Source organism: Brachyistius frenatus, unplaced genomic scaffold (genome assembly GCF_029030835.1).
Source record: "Brachyistius frenatus isolate BFR_SWC_R1_liver_20210118 unplaced genomic scaffold, ASM2903083v1 Contig_2, whole genome shotgun sequence".
NCBI classification, from domain to species: Eukaryota; Metazoa; Chordata; class Actinopteri; family Embiotocidae; genus Brachyistius; species Brachyistius frenatus.
The window spans coordinates 234,738-251,651 of NW_027210601.1; the positions used below are offsets into that span (position 1 = coordinate 234,738).

Consider the following 16,914-nt stretch of genomic DNA (forward strand, 5'->3'; position numbering starts at 1 on the left):
CGCTTCCTAATGAGAGACACAGGTGAAGTGGCACTGTATGAAAATGCTGAGATAACAGAAACATCAAACATCCAGCAGTAACTTTCAGGTTTGTACGTCACGAGCCGCGCGCCGCCTGCTGATTGGTCCCGCGGGGCGAGGTACGAATCGAGTGTTTCATGCAGTAACATCAAAAGATGGACCACGGCTCCGCACGAAGAAACACGTGACTGACGAACCTCTCACAGCCGAGGCGGTCCTTTCCGACAGATACAGAAATACACGTGACTGTAATATTATTATTATTATTATTATTATCATCATTTTCTAAGGCACAAATGCTTTTCTTAATTTTTGTGGTGTTTGCAGTCAAAATGAACATCTGAATCTTTGTTGCCTCGGTAATTTCCCTCCTTAAAAAAAAAAAGACGCAAAAAAAACAACAACAAAAAAAAAAACCCTCACCGTTATATTAACTACACTCACAGTAACCGCGCTGCCCTTTCATTCAAACCAGTTACGCTACTTTCTTCACTTTCACTGTTAAAAGGATGAGATGAAGTGGAGGGGAGGAAACTGGGGGAGGGGGCGGAGGGGGTGGGGGTGGGGGGGACGCCCCGTCGTCGCCTTCTGTGCGACGCGCTCGGACTCGACGCGGAGGCGGAAGCGTTACTGCTTCAGGGCGGAGGCGTCGCCGGCGCCCTTGGTGTCCTTGTGGTCTACCTCTATGTTGTCCTCTCCCAGCTCCCCCTCTTCGCCTCCCTGGTACATGTCGTGGGTCCACTTCGGGCTGCCCTTCCGGTACACGAAGCGTCCGCGGCGCGCCGGGAAGGAGCCCCGGCCCCGGCCCCGGTTGTCGATCCAGGTTTTCTCTCCGTCGCGATCGTCATGCTGAAAACGCGCAGAAATACATCACGTTCAGAAGACACGCACGACTCGAGACGGCAGCGTGAAAAATCAGAAGTCCTTTGCACGGCAGCATGGTTTCACACATGCTGGTCCAGTGCAGGAAAATGTGAAGGAAGAAAGAAAGGGGAAATTAAAAATGAAGGGTCAAGTGCCAAAAACCTGGACTGACTTAAAATGTCTTGATATTATTATTTTTTTTTGCTGGTGGTTAAGTGAGAAGTATTTTGCTGAGCGGCTTCCACTCCGGTTAAACACTCTTTACTTACTTTTTAATAAACGAGATTAAACTTCCCTTCAGCGTTTTACCGCCTACTTCTGGTGTCAGCTGGTCTTATTTTTTGAAAAACTGGGTTCATGAGAGTTTAAACTAAAACGTCTTTTCAGTCTTTTTTTTTTTTTTTTTTTGGTCCTCATCGTCTCCGGATAGAAAACATGTGCGACTCAGGCGCTAAAACTTGGGATGGCTTCCTCCATAAAGAGTTCATCTTCTCTTTGCTCCCTGCACATTGTTTGCGCTGGACAGGAACTGAACTCTGAACTTGGCGATCCGCCCTCGTAGGAGCAAACATCTCACTAAGCAGTAACATAAATATCGTCATTCTCGAACACAAGAGTCAACAGAATCAAGACGTGGAGCAGAGATTTAAAAAAAAAAAAAAAAAAATGAATGTCAATGTATTTCTTACAGGTGCAGTTTCTTCCGTTCTGATGGGTCTCTGAAAAGATTAAAAAAAAACAAAAAAAACAACAATTCCTTTAAGGTTGAAGAATGATCAAATTGTGGTTACTGGAGAAGCGTGTGGAATATTTACGCGTGTTAACTGGGTTTAGCAGTTTGTTAGAGGATTAATGAGGTGATTTGATAATATAATGAATAGAAGAAAACCAGTGTAGTTGAAGCTTCTGGATTCCCCCCCCCCCCCCCCTCCCATCGCTGTATATTTTAGGTCTAAAGAAGTGTCCGTGAATTAACGATCAATCAAAACAATCAGTTGATACAGCGGACGCGATTAATAAATAAATTTAAAAAAATTATAAAAAAACCGCTGGCTGTCTGAGGGTGTGACAGCGAGCCACCGGGGCCGCGAGTCGAAGCAGCTACATGGAAATCCAACCGCCATCAACTCCGTCGGGATTTTGATATTTTACCGTGACGCGTCCTAAACGTCTTCACCTTCAATGTCTGACTGAACATGCCGGCGAGTCAGTTGGCGAGTGCAGAGACTCACCAGGTAGTACTTCCTGCTCTTGGGAGTGTACTCGGGGTCCCACTCCTCCTCTGGAGGGCGCGCTTGGGGATTCATATTGGCGGGGTTTCCATTGCTGTTGTTGCCTGGGTAATTTCCCCTGTTCCAACCTCTTCCTCGGACTCTGGGGAACTGAGACCGAAAACAACAGGTGCACTCAAAACAGCGCAGTCAGGAGACAGAACGCATTTTCTACAACAAGATGGACGATTAGTTTTAGAACTGGGTCCGCACTCACGTGGACCCAGGAACGATGACAACAAGAAACACACACACGCACACACACACACACACACACACACACACACACACACACACACACACACACACACACACACACACACAACAAAAAAAAAAGGCCATACTGATGGAAATCAAGCATTAGTTTAGTGATGAGGTGAGTTTCCACTGACTGGTGCTACATTACCTTAATAAAAACCAGGTAGTGCATGGAATATGTATGATAGAGTGTCATCATCATTATCATCATCATCATCATCATCATCATCCACATTATGTTCCTTAGCATTAGGAGGAAGGAACAGAGCAGAGAAGCGTAGTCTACTGTGATGCCGTTAGGACAGAGAATCGCAAGAAGATGAGATGTCAGTACCTCAGTGAAAAGACAAAAAAAACAAAAACAAACAAACAAACAAAAAACAAAACAAAAAAAACAGCAGCAGAGACGAAGGAAAGCGCAGACGGGAACTTACAAATCCACGGCCTCTTCCTCTTTCCGTGCTGTGGCCCTCGTATTCTCGAGGGCCCCTGTCCCCGGGGCCGCTGTAGTCCCGCGGAGGGTAGCGCGAGTGGTTGAAGGCCTCCTCCGATTGCTCCATCCCCTCCCCCATGTACTCTTTGCCTCTGAAAGGCGGAGGAAAAGGGGATGGAGAGGACGAGGAGGAAGAGGAGGACGGAGAGCGCTCCCGCTTCTTCTTACCCTTCCTGTGAGGAAGAACAAAAACAAAACAAAAAAACAAAACAGGATGCGTGTCATGAAGAGCCAAACGCTTGTGGGAACGGCGTGAAGGTACAACGTGCGGGCTGTGACGTTGGTGTTAATGTTCACTCGGTGACAGTCGGGGACGTACTTGGATTTCTTGTGGTGTTTCCCAGATTTCTCAGAGGACCTCTCTCTGCTCGGTCCTCTGGAGCCTCCGGGGCTCCTCCCCCCTTCACGCTTGTAGTCGCGCTCCTTCCCAGCAAACCTCTTACGCCTTTCAATATCCAGGCGAAGATCCATCACGTCGCCTTTGAACTTTTTACTTGGGTCCTGCAGAGACATGTTTCTCGTTAACCACTAAAGCAGCCGGCGGCGAGACTGATGGCTAATTTTTGAATGAAGCAATCAAGCGCACATATTCCCACGTAATAAATGACACTACACGACATTACCTGATAATATATGCTTATCTACAGTACAAATGAAGATTCACAACTTATACGAGCACTGTGCTCCCTCTAGTGGTCAAGACAAAACATTCATTACATTACTATGATCAATAGTGCAGTTAAAAACTATGTGTAGCAAATAAACAATACTACAAAACATTGGTATTTTGTGGAAACCAGCAGCATGCATGTTGCTCACTAAAATAAACTGACTTTGTTCAGATTTTTTTTTCTTTTCAGGAAAAATACTTACAAGGTAAAGGCACTGATAAGCGTCCCTTGAGAGGCTTGGACTCTGGATCTTAATTCACTTCCTTTAAGCCTTTGCTTGGGTTCGTACATACCCAATCAATAACCATATCTCATAGGCTGGGGGGGGACTTGCTTGGCACTTACAAAACACAATTGGGCTCTTTTGATTTAGAAATATGCATCCTTTGAAAGAAAAGCACAAAGCTGAACACTGCTGCTTTGGATTATCTCAGATTTGCTTGTTCCAAACACGTCAAATTTCAAAAGGGCTCGTCACCTTGTAGCTCGTCTCCTCCATATCCTCAAACAGGTGAGAGTGCCTCTTAAAGGCACTGGGGGAAACATCGATTCTCCTAAAGAGAGGAGGAAAAGCCCTCAGGTCAACCACAAAAAAGAAAGTCGTAAAAGAGACTGCAAGAGCGGAACTTCTTTTTGTTGAATGCGGCGCGAATGACCAGAGCGCTCGAGGATACCTGTGGATTTCTGGGCTCTTCCTTGGCTTCATCATTTCTGCCTCGGCAGCTTTTCTTTGGTACATGGCAAACCGCTCACTCAAAGTCATGTCTGAGGAGTGGAAGTGTTGAGCTGCAGACAAGAGAACAGAAAGGTCTTATTCCACACGCACAGTTGACGGCGGCTGCGGCAACTAAGGGACGCGCGAGCGATGAATCGGGAGGAGCTCGTCGACCGTCCCAGACTCCTGCGCGGTTACCGTCGGCAGAGGCGGGACGCGAGCGGCACCGGTCACACTGTACCTTTGATGTAGTGCACGATGGACACTATGTGCTGAGCGAACAGCTCAGACGGGCTGCGACGGAGCTGCGCCGACTGAATGTGCTGGAAAATGGAGCGAAACTCCGGATCTTTCTTCGAGGGGTTCAGCAGATCTCGAGACATGAGGCGATCTTTAGACAGAGAAGAGCTGAGAGGACAGAAGAAGTGAAGCACGCTGATTAAGGCAAAAAAAAAAAAAAAAGAAGCATAACTGCACTGGGCCGAATAGATATTTGTTAGAAATTGTGTTTAAGGAATACACGTTTACATGTTCACGTCATCAGACACTCTTGTTGATTTGAAGCGAGTACCGGCTGCAACAGTGTGTTGCATTATGGGTCGTTCGTCATCTTGAGTGTTACTGAGGCAGCTGATCATTCAGCCCTAGAAGTCTTTACAAAGTTTTAACAAATAGTTGGGACATTTTCTGGTTTGCTGCTTGTATCATTTCATATACACGTGGTGTTGCGTTTGTGTCCGGCGCTGCTTCGTATGATTTTCCCATTTCATTTCTGTGTTTTGTGCTTTAATGTATTCATATATCGTTGAGCCGCGGCTGTAAAAGCTGCAGTACGTGGCATCGGTTGTTGCTGAACGCAAATAAACCCTCCATAAATAAATGTGTCGCTCTGGGACGCAGGAAGAGCCTCAGAAACTCATCGTGGCCGCTATGAAGGATGAGGAGCTGTTAAATGAACCCCAAAGTGTTTTCCAGCTTCAGAAAATCTCTGTGCATAAATCAGCTGTTGGAAAATATAGGTTTGTCTTCTTTTCGAGCCGATGGCGTGGCATCGCGGTGTACGTGATGTGAATGACTGCACGTACCTGGGCATTTCGTCAATAGAGCCGATTTTGAGCTCAAACTCTTCCCTGGACGCAGACAGACGAGCGGCAGGCGACTGCTCACGAGGCGGAAAAGCTCCGGGGAAAATCGGGGGGCGGCCGGGGGACGGACTCCTTCTGGCCTTCTCCTTCTCCTTCTCCTTCTTCTCTTTCTTCTTGGACTTCTCCTCTTTCTTGGAGCCGTGTTTGCGGCTTCGGTACACGTCCTCCTCCGCGTCGGCCGTCGGCTCCGCCTCTTCGACGTCTCGCCGGCTTTTCTCCTTGACGGACGGATAGGACGTCGGATAGGTCGGCTCGTCGTCCCATTTCCCGAAAATGTCCCGAGCGGTGAGGGCGGGCTTGACGTCGCCGTCCTCCTCCGTGTCCCTCTCCTTCAGCCCGTGCGACTTGAGGAACTCCTCTTCTCCTGCGTCAAAGAAAGGCAGAGTCTTGTCTTCCTTGGAGTCGCCAAAAGAAGAGGACGAGATGTTGAAGAGCTCCCCTGACTTGCTGCCTTTCTCGAGCTCTCGGTCTGCGCTCATCTGCTCCTTATCGCGACCGTTCTCCTTTTCGGCTGCCTGCTTTTTGCTTTTATTCTCAGCCAAGAACCTGAAACAGAGAATCAAAGTGAGCTTTAGCACCTGCAGCGCCACGTACGGTACCAATGTGCTTATTTTAAAAAGACGATACTTCAGATGAATAATGCAAGAGGGAGGGAAAAAAAACACACAAGTACAAAATAATCTCAAACTGAAAGACCCTGAAAGGTGCAAAATATGTTGCTTTTAAATAAAAAATTTAAAAAAATAACTGCAATTTAGATTGATCCGCGTTATTATGCAAGAAAAAGACATGCAGAGAATTACAGTCTGCATTAACTTCAAGTTACTGAACAGACCATAAAATGTGCATGTAGAGAAATACTTGGATATGATCATTTACATGAAAATGACAAATATTTAGGTGATTATTATCATTTTAACACGATGGCTCATCAACCTAAAATTCTGCCAATTTTATTTCCCAAATCAATTTATTTTGAAGAAAAACAAACAAACAAAAAAAAGTCCTGGAGACTAAGAGCAGTAAAAACTATAAACTCCAAACATTTTGACATTTACAGGTCGGCTAAGGATTTTAATTTACTATGTTTTTCAAAAAACAAACAAATAAACAAGCCCATCCCCAGTGCAAACAGTACAGACCAGGACTCACATTTCAATACGTATACTCACGTAACCACCACTGTCATAAGTAAGTGGAAAAGGACAACAGCATTTTCAATGCACTTAAAATCAGGAGTCTTATGTTTCATTCCTTTTTAACCTGCTTTCTTCCAAGGATCTTTGAAAAAGGCTAAACATATTTGAAAGACAAATAACGTTCATAGTTTGTTAGGATAATTAAATACAATGGAAAACATTTCGTTATCTAGAACAAAAGGAAAGTATTGGACATACTTTTTGAAGGCTGCAGAGATCCCGGCCTTATCTCCAGCTTTGACATCTTCCTTTGAGAAGAACCCAAAGCCGCTGAACGAGGCCGTTTGTCCAGACTTCGTGGGGCTCTTTGTTGGAGGGGACGACGCGCTGCCGATGGTTTTCCACAGAGGGCCGCCGCTGCTGGGCCCTTGGCTGTCAGAACCGGAGGGAGCGTCTTCTTTCTTACTGTCTGGGGTGGCTCGTTTGGGGCTCGCGTCATAATCAATCCACTTGCCTCCGGACACCTTCTCGATGGCGCTGCCGTCTGCTGCCTGACCCGACTTCTCGTCTCTGACTTCTGCTACCTTTTCTTTAGCATCCTTGGAGGCGTGCTTGCCCTTGCTGCTGCGATGGCGCGGGGACGAGGACCGGGACCGAGAGGAGAAGCTGGTGTGTCGAGATCGTCCCGAGGACGAGCGCTCGGAGTAGCGGGAGCGGCTCCGGCTGCCCGAGCGCTTCTTGGGTGTGCGGGAGCGTGAGCGCCCCCTCCTGGGGCTGTGTGAGTGGTGGTCCTGGTCATGGTGGCGATCGTGCCAGCCTCCCGCTCCTCCACCCCCACCCCCACCACCTCCTCCTCCACCACCACCACCACCCCCACCACCCCCACCACCGCCACCGCCACCCTGCCAATTGGACTTATAGCCGTAGCCCCCGCCTCCGCCTCTATTCTGGTAATGCCCGCGTTGGTAATAACCTCGGTTTCTGCCCCGGTAGTGGAAGGGCCTCCGGTAGCCTCGGTTGTAGCCTCTGAACCCTCCTCTGTTGTTCTGATAGTCCCGAGAAGGATAGTTTCTGTAGGACGGAGAGTGGGACCGTGAGCGGGAACGAGACCTCGAACTGGAGAGGAGAGGAAAAGGAAAAGACAGGACGAACATGGAAGAAGATGTGGTGAGGCATGGACGTTACGGGAAGTGACTCGGTCGCTAAGCAACTTTGCTTGGCGGTAACACTCGGTCGACGTAGGACAAGAGGCCGAGTGCAACACCAGGAACACCGGACCAAATAGTAAAAAAAAAAAAAAAAAATACAACATCTGTCAAACCACATGACCAAAATACTATACTTCGGTCACGTTTTAACAACAAAAACTGCTACATGACACCTGAGAAAATCCACCTGCTGAGGAAGACAACGAGATGTGGTAGAAAGCCTCGGAAACAACCAAGTAGGACAATGTGTCTCCGAAGGTCGAGCGTGAACCTTCAAGCTCCACTTTTCTTACCATTTGGCTGCGACCTAACCCAACACGGAGGCATCGTGTGGATTAAATCATAAAGTGGATTGTCGAATTCTCAGTAAAGGCTGTGAGTCTTTCTACCAACACATCCATGTGACAATGAAATAAGGATGAGTTATTCCCAGAATTTAACCTTAAATTAAAATAAGGAAAATCCACAAATAGAAATCAACCACAGGATTTTATTTTGATTTATTAATCAGTTTTTTTGTTGTTGTTGTTATTTATTATATTAGAGCTGAAACTAAGTACCAGATTCAGTAAATAAACTAATGTCAGAAAACATATAACTTTAATAGTCGACTAATTGTTCCTTATTTGGAACTAAATTCTCAGACGATCCAACTGTTCTAATGTAAAATATTTTCTGGTCTTCTTTGTCTTCTATATGAGGAAATCCTATATATTCTAGTTTCGGGCCGTTGCTTGGAAAAATTAAGCAATTTGACTTCATTACAAAGTAAATTTTCTAAATCGTTTTTACGTCACAGCCCCAAAAAAATAAATGAATAAATGTAACAAATAAAATGAACAGAAAATTACAGTAAATATCTGCAGCCCCACATTATAATCACGTGATTAAAACTGTAACACAGCAGTAATAGTTCAGTTGTCTGACCAGCAGATGGAGCCAAAAGCAAATTCTGGTCTTAGATTGTTGTTACCTTTAAGGACAGTAATCACAGACAAAACATTCTTCGCTGGGGGTGGGGGAACCCAGTGGGGGTGCACAATGGCCTTTGGCGGTCCACAGGCCCTATTTTGGGCAGCTCTGACAATAGACCTACGGCTGGCTGGATGCGTATCAATTCAACAGGATGCAACAGGAAAGCACCTACGCCGAGCACCGCCGGCTCATCCTGACTGAAATGATCTGTACGTAGTTTGTAAACATTACAGATCACACCGAGTGAAGCTTTACTCCGCACACACTGACCTTTCAACACATTCCTGAGTCAACTTCAGTCAGCGGTTGCATTAAAAACAAGTGAGAACAACTCAAGTGGGCTCTTCTTTAAAATTACACAGAAATTCAAAAATCAAGATTCATAAAAAAAAAAAATGTTTTAACTGAGGACTTTACGAATAAAACATTGAACTCGCACAAAACAGATAATCCTTTACAAAAACATTGCTTGCCAACGCGTGACAAAATGCATTAAAGGAAACCTGTCGAGTGTTGTTTCTTTTGCTTACCCCTTACGCCTTTTCATTGGAAGAGAGCAGTCCTGGACTGAGCTGCATTACATGGAAAAGACACTCGTTCCCACAAGCAGACCGGGACGCAATAAGCTCTAATCCACAGAGGGAGGAGGCAGTAAAGGGGGAGGAAGATACAAGAGAGGCCAAGAGTGAGCCGCTCTCCACCTCCATTTGCCGCTTTGACAAATCATTGACACGGAGGGAAAAACAAGCCAATCCAACCACTCACTGTTTGTTAAAGCGTTTAACCCTCGAGCTTCCGACACAGACCGACAACAGTGAAGCTGTCCGGGTGGGAAAGACATTCTGGAGAGTCTTTAACCAGAGTTAAAGGTGAGCTGACGCAAATCAGTAAGTATTCCCGCCCCACGTGAAGAGTTGCGCAAATCAGGAACAAAACTCGAATGAGTTGGGAAGAGCATCGTAAAACGAGGCAACAAGAACAGCTGAATGTAACACAACTACACACCATATATCGCTATATCAAACCTTAAAAGAGACTAAATACAAACTATACACATGCAGACGGTTTCCACACATTATGCCCGAGCACTGATTAAAGACGTGCTTTAGGCCGAATCCGTCGGTATAAAAAGTGATTCAGGGAAACTGCTCGGCTCTTCACGGGAACGCTTCATCATTGAGGAGACATGGTGGCACGATGAAGCAAATAATGACTGCAATATAAAACTGCCATTTCCTTGGTGCTTTGCGCAGAGCCGGTGGATATTTGTACTGAGGCACACTTAGCTTGTACACATTTTCAGACTGATGAAGACAAAACTTTGACCTGTACATTTCAAAATCTATGACCACAAGTATTGATTTCCACAGGTGATTTTAACCAAAACAGAAAAACAAACCATTTGTTTTTGTTTTTTTAATTAGAAAATAGTCCGTTATATTACACAGCTACATTGAAGGCTGTTGTTGTTGTTTTTTTTATAACGTAATCAAATAGCCATCATTCTCAATAAATTTAGCACAAACGGAAAAGTCGTTTCTGAGTGGTATCAAAATACAGAAAGCAAAAGGATTTACCTGTAGCGACGTTTTCTGGATCTTGAGCGGGAGTGGCTTCTGGAGCGAGATCTGGTGTAGGACCTGGATCTGGACCTGGACCTTGATCTGGAGCGGGACCGAGCGGGAGAATCCGGAGCCTTTGACATCTTTGCACTCAGGCCGGTATAAACACTCTCTTCCTTAAAAACACAAGAAGAAAAGTTGCTGCCAAATATTAAAGCTGAACAAAGAATTTGCCTTCTAACCGTTCACTAAAGGATCGAAACAAGCGCCGAGGATTATAATGTTGCTTTAACGTGAAAAGAAATTCCAGCAAATCCCCCACATTAATCAGGAGTGTGCACCTAAACGCTTCCTGGACCCGCTGACAGGCGGAGGCTGCGCAGCGTTAATGGCACCTTGTCGTCCGCCATCGAGACCGTAAAGCCCCGCATGGCCTTGAACTGTCAGAGGAGAATGAATCAAAAGCAATGTTGAGATGAAGAACCGAGGGCCAACGGGCCGGATTAAAGGCTCCGGCGGACAGCTGGGACGGCACGTAAACATGTGCACAGGAGCCGGCAGCAATATGACACACGGAGCGGCACAACGCACAACATGTTCGGGCTGCTGCTGAGGAGGAGTGAGCGGCTGGCTCAACATCACACGCACTTCGACTACCCAGAGACCTTGTAACGACAGCAGACCGGCGACGGGATCCGATTCTGATTCCTGAGGTCACCCGTACATATTTTACAACAAACAAAAAATGAGTCTAGTAATTGCTGCAGACGGTGCCGACAAAAACAAAGTACTATTTTTTTGTAATTATATCGCATTTCCAGCTGTATATAAAAACAATTACTGATTCCAGATGACCAGTAGATAGATAGATGGATAAACCACTTAAAAAAAAAAAGAGAGATATATATCACTTTTATTGTTTGTTTTTCAGGCAATTATGCTGAACATTGTTTATCAGTAAAATGTAAAGCCTGTCGATGTTTGAGTTGTGGTTTGATGAGTGGCAAAAGAAAAAACAGCAGGTGAGAGACCATATTTAAGACTTTTAGAAAATGTGATTACAATTTGAAATGCATTCTGGAGACATCTTAAAAGGAAGCTGAAATCAATGCTTTGTAAGAGTTTCTGTCATCTCTCCTCTGCTGCTGCTAATAAAATAATTTAATGTAAACAGAGCCTTGCAGAATTAAAAATCCAAGCTGCTGTAGTATAAAAGGTACAATTCTGATGCCAAAATAATCAATTAGACCTGATTAGTAGCAATAATAATGCAACAGTATTCATGCCTTTGAATTTCAGACTGACTACAGCAAGAAAATGTTTCCTTTAAGGATTTTTCATTGGATATCTTTCATCAAATTGCAACTACAAAACAAACATTGCCTCCCTTAAGTAAAGTAACCTTGACTATAAAACAACTACTGAGTCACCACGAAAGGAAACAAAAATTTCACAAGAGGCGGTGGGAGATTGACGACTCCTTTGGACAGTGAAGTTGTTTTTCTTTTTTTTCTTTTTGGTATTATTCCAACACTGCAGGACCAAGAAAATGAGATTTTCTTTATCTACATGCTTCTTTCTGCCGAAAGGAAAAATGTCCTTTAAATCACCTTTACATTTTTTTTTTTTTTTATTTCACCCACCTAAATTTAGAAGCTTTTGTCTCTTCTGCTGCCTTTTCACAGAGATGCTTCAGTTATTTCTGTGCATCCAGCTCTTACAACGCAGCAGCCCCGAAGCAGGTAGTGCCCCTTTAGCGCAGGAAGGCGTGGAGAACGCTTTTACTACAACAGGAACGAACCAGGATGTTCAAAAGGCAGCGTCCCTGGTGATAATAACGTCAGTCTGCTGTCTAAACAGCTAAGTCCGAGGCATTTCCATTGTATTTTAGGATCGCCTCAGAGACCCCAATTAAATGCATAAAGGGGGCTTGTTTTCTTTCATGTTTGAAGGGACGACAGTTGCTATGTGCCAAACAAAGGTTCCCTGCCTGTCTGAAACTCCAGCAGGCCGCTGGACTGTTTTCCTACCGCCTAAGACAATCAAAGGGACAGAAGGCCCCGACTGCCCTTTCACTAAACCTATAACTTTCACCATTCATCATTCAGGTAAACACCACCTCTCTGCCTATATTCCCTCGTTTCATTGTAAACCTTTGTCATCCTACGGGAAGTTGCGAGTCTCTCGTGAAATAAGGAGGCTGTTAGGTATGGGGGGGGGGGGGGGAGTTTAGTAGACAAGAGCTGTGCGAAAGTATGCCGACACCCTCCCAACGTGCACAACCTTATAAAAGCGCTTTACGGTTAACAATTAAGAGTTTGTATTCATAGCATCATCCCTCTTTCTGCTCTGCTGTGGAAAAGGCCTTGCAGACTTTATGCCCTGAATAATAATTTTACTGGAGGTGCATCAGTGAGTTGAGTTTCACCACATTGTCTGACTGTATGCTACCAAGATCCCCACTCTGCCTTTGACATTGAGGCAACAAAAGGAAGTGAAAACTAACACAACCAAGTTAAGCTTTTTCCATCTCGCCACTGCACGACGTCTCTGAAAGCAGAGGAAGGAGATTTTTTTTACGATCCGTCCGCTCGGCAAACATCGATTGCATCAAACGTTCGCTTGCAGTGAAACAATTTGCCTAAACTATTTCATAACGAGTGCTTCGGTGCAGCAAACAATGCAGAACCGGTTTTGATTTACACAGAAAAGCGGCAGGCCTGGTTGTGTGTGTGTGTGTGTGTGTGTGTGTGTGGGGGGAAGGAGGGGTTGAGGTTAAAGTAAAATTAACAAACACAGTTACTGTGGAGGGAAACAGGAAAGGACCGCAACAGCGTTAGAGGTCAAAGGACTGTTTTGATAATGGTGTCATTCAATAAAGTATTTTTACCCTGATCTATGCCAAAATGTGTTATTAGACTGCGTCGCCGTATGCCAAACAGACCCAAATCCACGTAGAAAACATACACAGTGTATAAATAGTGTCCAGGTCTGAAAAAAAGAATCAGAAGTGACCTTAAATTGCAATACCACTGCGGGCCACTAGGGGCCACTAGGGGCTCGGGGGAAAAAAAGAAGCTTTTGCTCCGACACACTCCCAGTCAAAGTCCCTTTAGTGCAGCTATTTACAACACAAACATTCAAAAAGGTGTCAATATGAGGGTTTTACTGCGGCTATTTACTCGCGTCTACGGTCTTAATGGTAATACATTTATGTGAATGTAAACTGAAGGTTAAAACAATCAGTCCGCTACTGAATCCGCACAATCTCACTTGTGTTATGCCAAAAATGTACAAACCAACAGGAGGGCAATAATATGCAAATCACCAGCAGATTTAGTTTGTACAGTGTCTGACTTGTCATCTCTTCACTTTTACAAACGTGTTACAACAAGGGACTTAAAAACATCTTACACATTGGACCTTTAATCTACTAATCTGTGCACTTATTCAACTTTTCCTAACTCAAAAATCGATCTCCCGTCTTGACATATAAAATGAGCATAAAGGTGAAAGAAAACATTGAAATAAAACTGGGTTTAACCTTTAAGTTCGTTTATTTATTTAGTTTTTTGGTTTTTTTTTTGACATCCTCGACAGTGTCCCTGAACGCACCAGCGCTTGACGGACACGTTTTTTTTTTATATATATATATATTTCACAAATCAGCCAAGGAGGCGCTAAACTTTCACTCCCCCCCCCCCCCAAAAAAAAAAAGGTTACCTTTTCTTGTTTTCCGAGGTTTGTTTTTTTTTTGAAAGGAAACGTTGAAGCGACCTGGAGAGGCCGGAGCTGCCTGGCCCGTCTCGTCCGCCTCCTTCCTGGTTTCGTCGCTGCGCTGAACCCGAGTGTTGAAGCCAACGGATGTTAGCAACTTAGCTCGCCAGCAGCAGCAGCGCCCGCCGATACCGACGCGGCGAACAAAACAAGACGCACCGCACCTTCAGAAAAGGCAGCGCAATCGGACTACGGAGTCATGCCCCGCTAAATACTCGCCTGGGGGTGCATCTGAAGCGTTTGTCGATCGGGCTAAATGCGAGCTTTGAAAGGCATCGAGACTTAACGGTTGCTAACGACCGAGCTCACGCCGACGAACGCTAACGTTACGTCCAAATCGCGCGAGACTTCGTGCGACGGGCTGAAGACGTAGATAAACCTGCAGGAAAGGCTCAGACGTGCCCGGTTGATGTTCCCCTTTACTACTGGGTATTGAGCCGTATTGGTCACCCCTAGAATATAGGCCTGTTCATATTTTCTATTTCTATTATATTTATTTTCTCTGCAGCTGAGAAACAAAATGGTCACAAATACACAAAAGGTTGCAAAAAGAGCGAAAATTACAACAACAACAACAACAACAACAAAAACACTTAAAATCACCTCCAAGACACAAATCAACAACATTATACTGAATGAAGACTACTACATGCAAAACAACTGCAAGGAGACAACAACAAAAAAGACCAGAAAAGAATACAAAATCAGTCAAAAGTGGGGATATCGCATATTCTTTTTTGTGCACCAGATAACAACCCTATTTACCGTTTATTAACAGTGATAAATATTGCATTACAACATTATTTTTTATACTCAACTCAGGCTCTTTTTAAGCCTAAATGTCACAATCTATGATAAAATCTGAATCCTTCGCTGGTTTGATTTTGTACAGTTGGCAGTACATTTTTTTAAAGTTTTAATGTCAAAGTTAAACTTGTTGTTTCTAAATAACCATATCTTAGTTTAACTAATATGTATTCAAAATAGCCATGTGGTATTGGATAAGTTTTGTGTCTGTGCCATGTTGATCCGGATCTTTCCGTTGGTTCATGTAGCACCTGTTGACCTCAGGGAACTTGTGATCCCACAAGATGATGAGGAAGACATCCCTCAACAGCTGTACTAGACTTCTATTTTTACTTCACTTGTACTTTATTATTAATTAGTTTTTTTTTTTTTTTTACATGGACAGTTTGTCAGGAAAGGACATAAATAACATCATATGAAAGGATTCCACAAGCAGCCGAGTATAATGTGCTGACAGTTATCACGTTTTATTTGATATTAAAGTGCATACTTTCTTGTTTGGTTATCAATTCTTTTTAGCGACGATTTTAAACTTTTATCTGTTTCAAATATGACTCTATTTAAACCTCCAAACTATTTTTGACTAATCTTTTTGCTTTCTTGATGGCAACATGTGGCTTTAAGTGTCGCACCCGATTCAGGTTGGTAGGAAGTCACCGAAAATCAGCATTTGTAATCCTGTTTGAATATTTATTTTGTTTGTAAGGAAAAATAAGTGGATGTTTTTTTTAATTCAAATCATACTCTACAATCTGTGTATTGTAGATACAACCGGTTGGTGATCACTGATCTAAAGATGATCCACTGAGATGAGCTGAGTCTCAGAAACGACTGTCTGTCCTTCAGCACAAAAGATCTGGTTTGAATTTTCACAACTCAGTCTGGCACGCTGTAATCAAGTCACCCCTCGTTGACCTACGACAGAGATATGCAAACGGTTCCCATTCACTGTCATTTTGTCTTTGTAGCACAAGTGTCAGACACTTGGACGTGCTGAGGTTAAAATTAACCCTGACAAATCTCTCCTTCAGCCACAATGTGAGGCCACACATGGCTCCTTGTCTGTCACTCAGGGTTACAAGCTGTTTATGAGCTCATGGATTCCAAGGGACCGAGGACAACTTTAACCAGTGAGGTCATGAGATTCACGTGAAATAAAGTCAGCAAGACGAAAGGGATCGTTGCGTATTTACTGACGGCAACATTAAACTAGTGGAGCATTTGTGTCATCATTCAAATTAGAGCAAACAAAACAGCAAGCAATTATAAAATTTGTGTATCTATGTAGCAAAAGTAAAACTCAGAATTCAATCTATTTTTTTCCATTAAAGAAGTGTCAGATTCCCCCAAAGCATCCTGATTAAAAACTGTTTTATTTATTTCTTATCTGAAACTAACACGATTGAAGTAGCATATAAACCATTTCCCTTTCCTGTCTTTGAAGCTGCACGTATCACAAGCTAAACAAATTCAGACTTACCTTTTTCAGAGGAAAATAAAAACACAACAGGGCTTTAAATATTTTTTTCAAGGCATCAGTTTTTAAGTGTGAGAAAGTAAAACAGAAAGAGGAAAAAGGCTCACCTTGTGTAATGGAGAGTGAAAGTAACTCACACAGTGAGCAGTGAGACGTCTCTGCTTCCTCGTTTGAAGATGAAACCTCAGTGAAAGGTGTTGCGAATGAGCACCAGCCTCCTGTAACCGACTGTCTGACGACCACTTGGTGAAATCACATCTCATTTATAAATAGTTGGCTCCCTGGAAGCGTTTTCAACAATGTTGTCTGAAGAAAGTGCTCGTGATGATCTACGATTGTCACTGTTTGCTGCCACACATTTAATATCTCTGCAGGGTCGGCTGGTGGCTGTAAAATAAAAACTTAAATGTAGACATTGTGTTAAATGAGAACACGGATGGATCAAATGTTCAACACGTTTTACACATAACAATGATCCCATTGGATTTCATGTGAAGGCTTGGCGGGGGGGGGGGGTATTACTCACCTGCA

General features: G+C 44.0%; 1 protein-coding gene across 4 annotated transcripts; it reads right to left on the reverse strand.

Moving 5' to 3' along the window:
• Positions 1-566: 566 nt before the first annotated feature.
• Positions 567-16,540, reverse strand: thrap3b (thyroid hormone receptor associated protein 3b). Of its 4 annotated transcripts, none has more exons than XM_069691712.1 (12): positions 16,491-16,540; positions 10,338-10,498; positions 6,836-7,693; positions 5,379-5,984; positions 4,535-4,701; positions 4,253-4,364; positions 4,057-4,132; positions 3,227-3,408; positions 2,849-3,080; positions 2,118-2,267; positions 1,575-1,604; positions 567-870 (listed from the first exon to the last, which is right to left on the reverse strand). In XM_069691712.1, exons 2-12 carry the CDS (start codon positions 10,463-10,465, stop codon positions 649-651), a joined length of 2,763 nt encoding a protein of 920 aa, XP_069547813.1. In that variant the 5' UTR covers positions 10,466-10,498; positions 16,491-16,540; the 3' UTR covers positions 567-648. The 4 variants fall into 4 exon arrangements, 3 of the variants coding, with proteins under 3 accessions (XP_069547813.1, XP_069547804.1, XP_069547822.1); XM_069691703.1 differs by lacking the exon at positions 16,491-16,540 and adding an exon at positions 14,046-14,424; XM_069691721.1 differs by lacking the exons at positions 1,575-1,604; positions 16,491-16,540 and adding an exon at positions 14,046-14,424.
• Between the last annotated feature and the right edge of the window lie 374 nt (positions 16,541-16,914).

Bases quoted from the DNA above. Each gene is read 5' to 3' on its own strand.
- thrap3b (XM_069691712.1), bottom strand. From the start codon at position 10,465: ATGTCAAAGGCTCCGGATTCTCCCGCTCGGTCCCGCTCCAGATCAAGG. The intron at 4,133-4,252 runs GTATCCTCGAGC...TCCTCTCTTTAG, and splicing joins AAGAGCCCAGAAATCCACAG to GAGAATCGATGTTTCCCCCA. The intron at 3,081-3,226 runs GTACGTCCCCGA...TCTTCCTCACAG, and splicing joins AAACACCACAAGAAATCCAA to GAAGGGTAAGAAGAAGCGGG.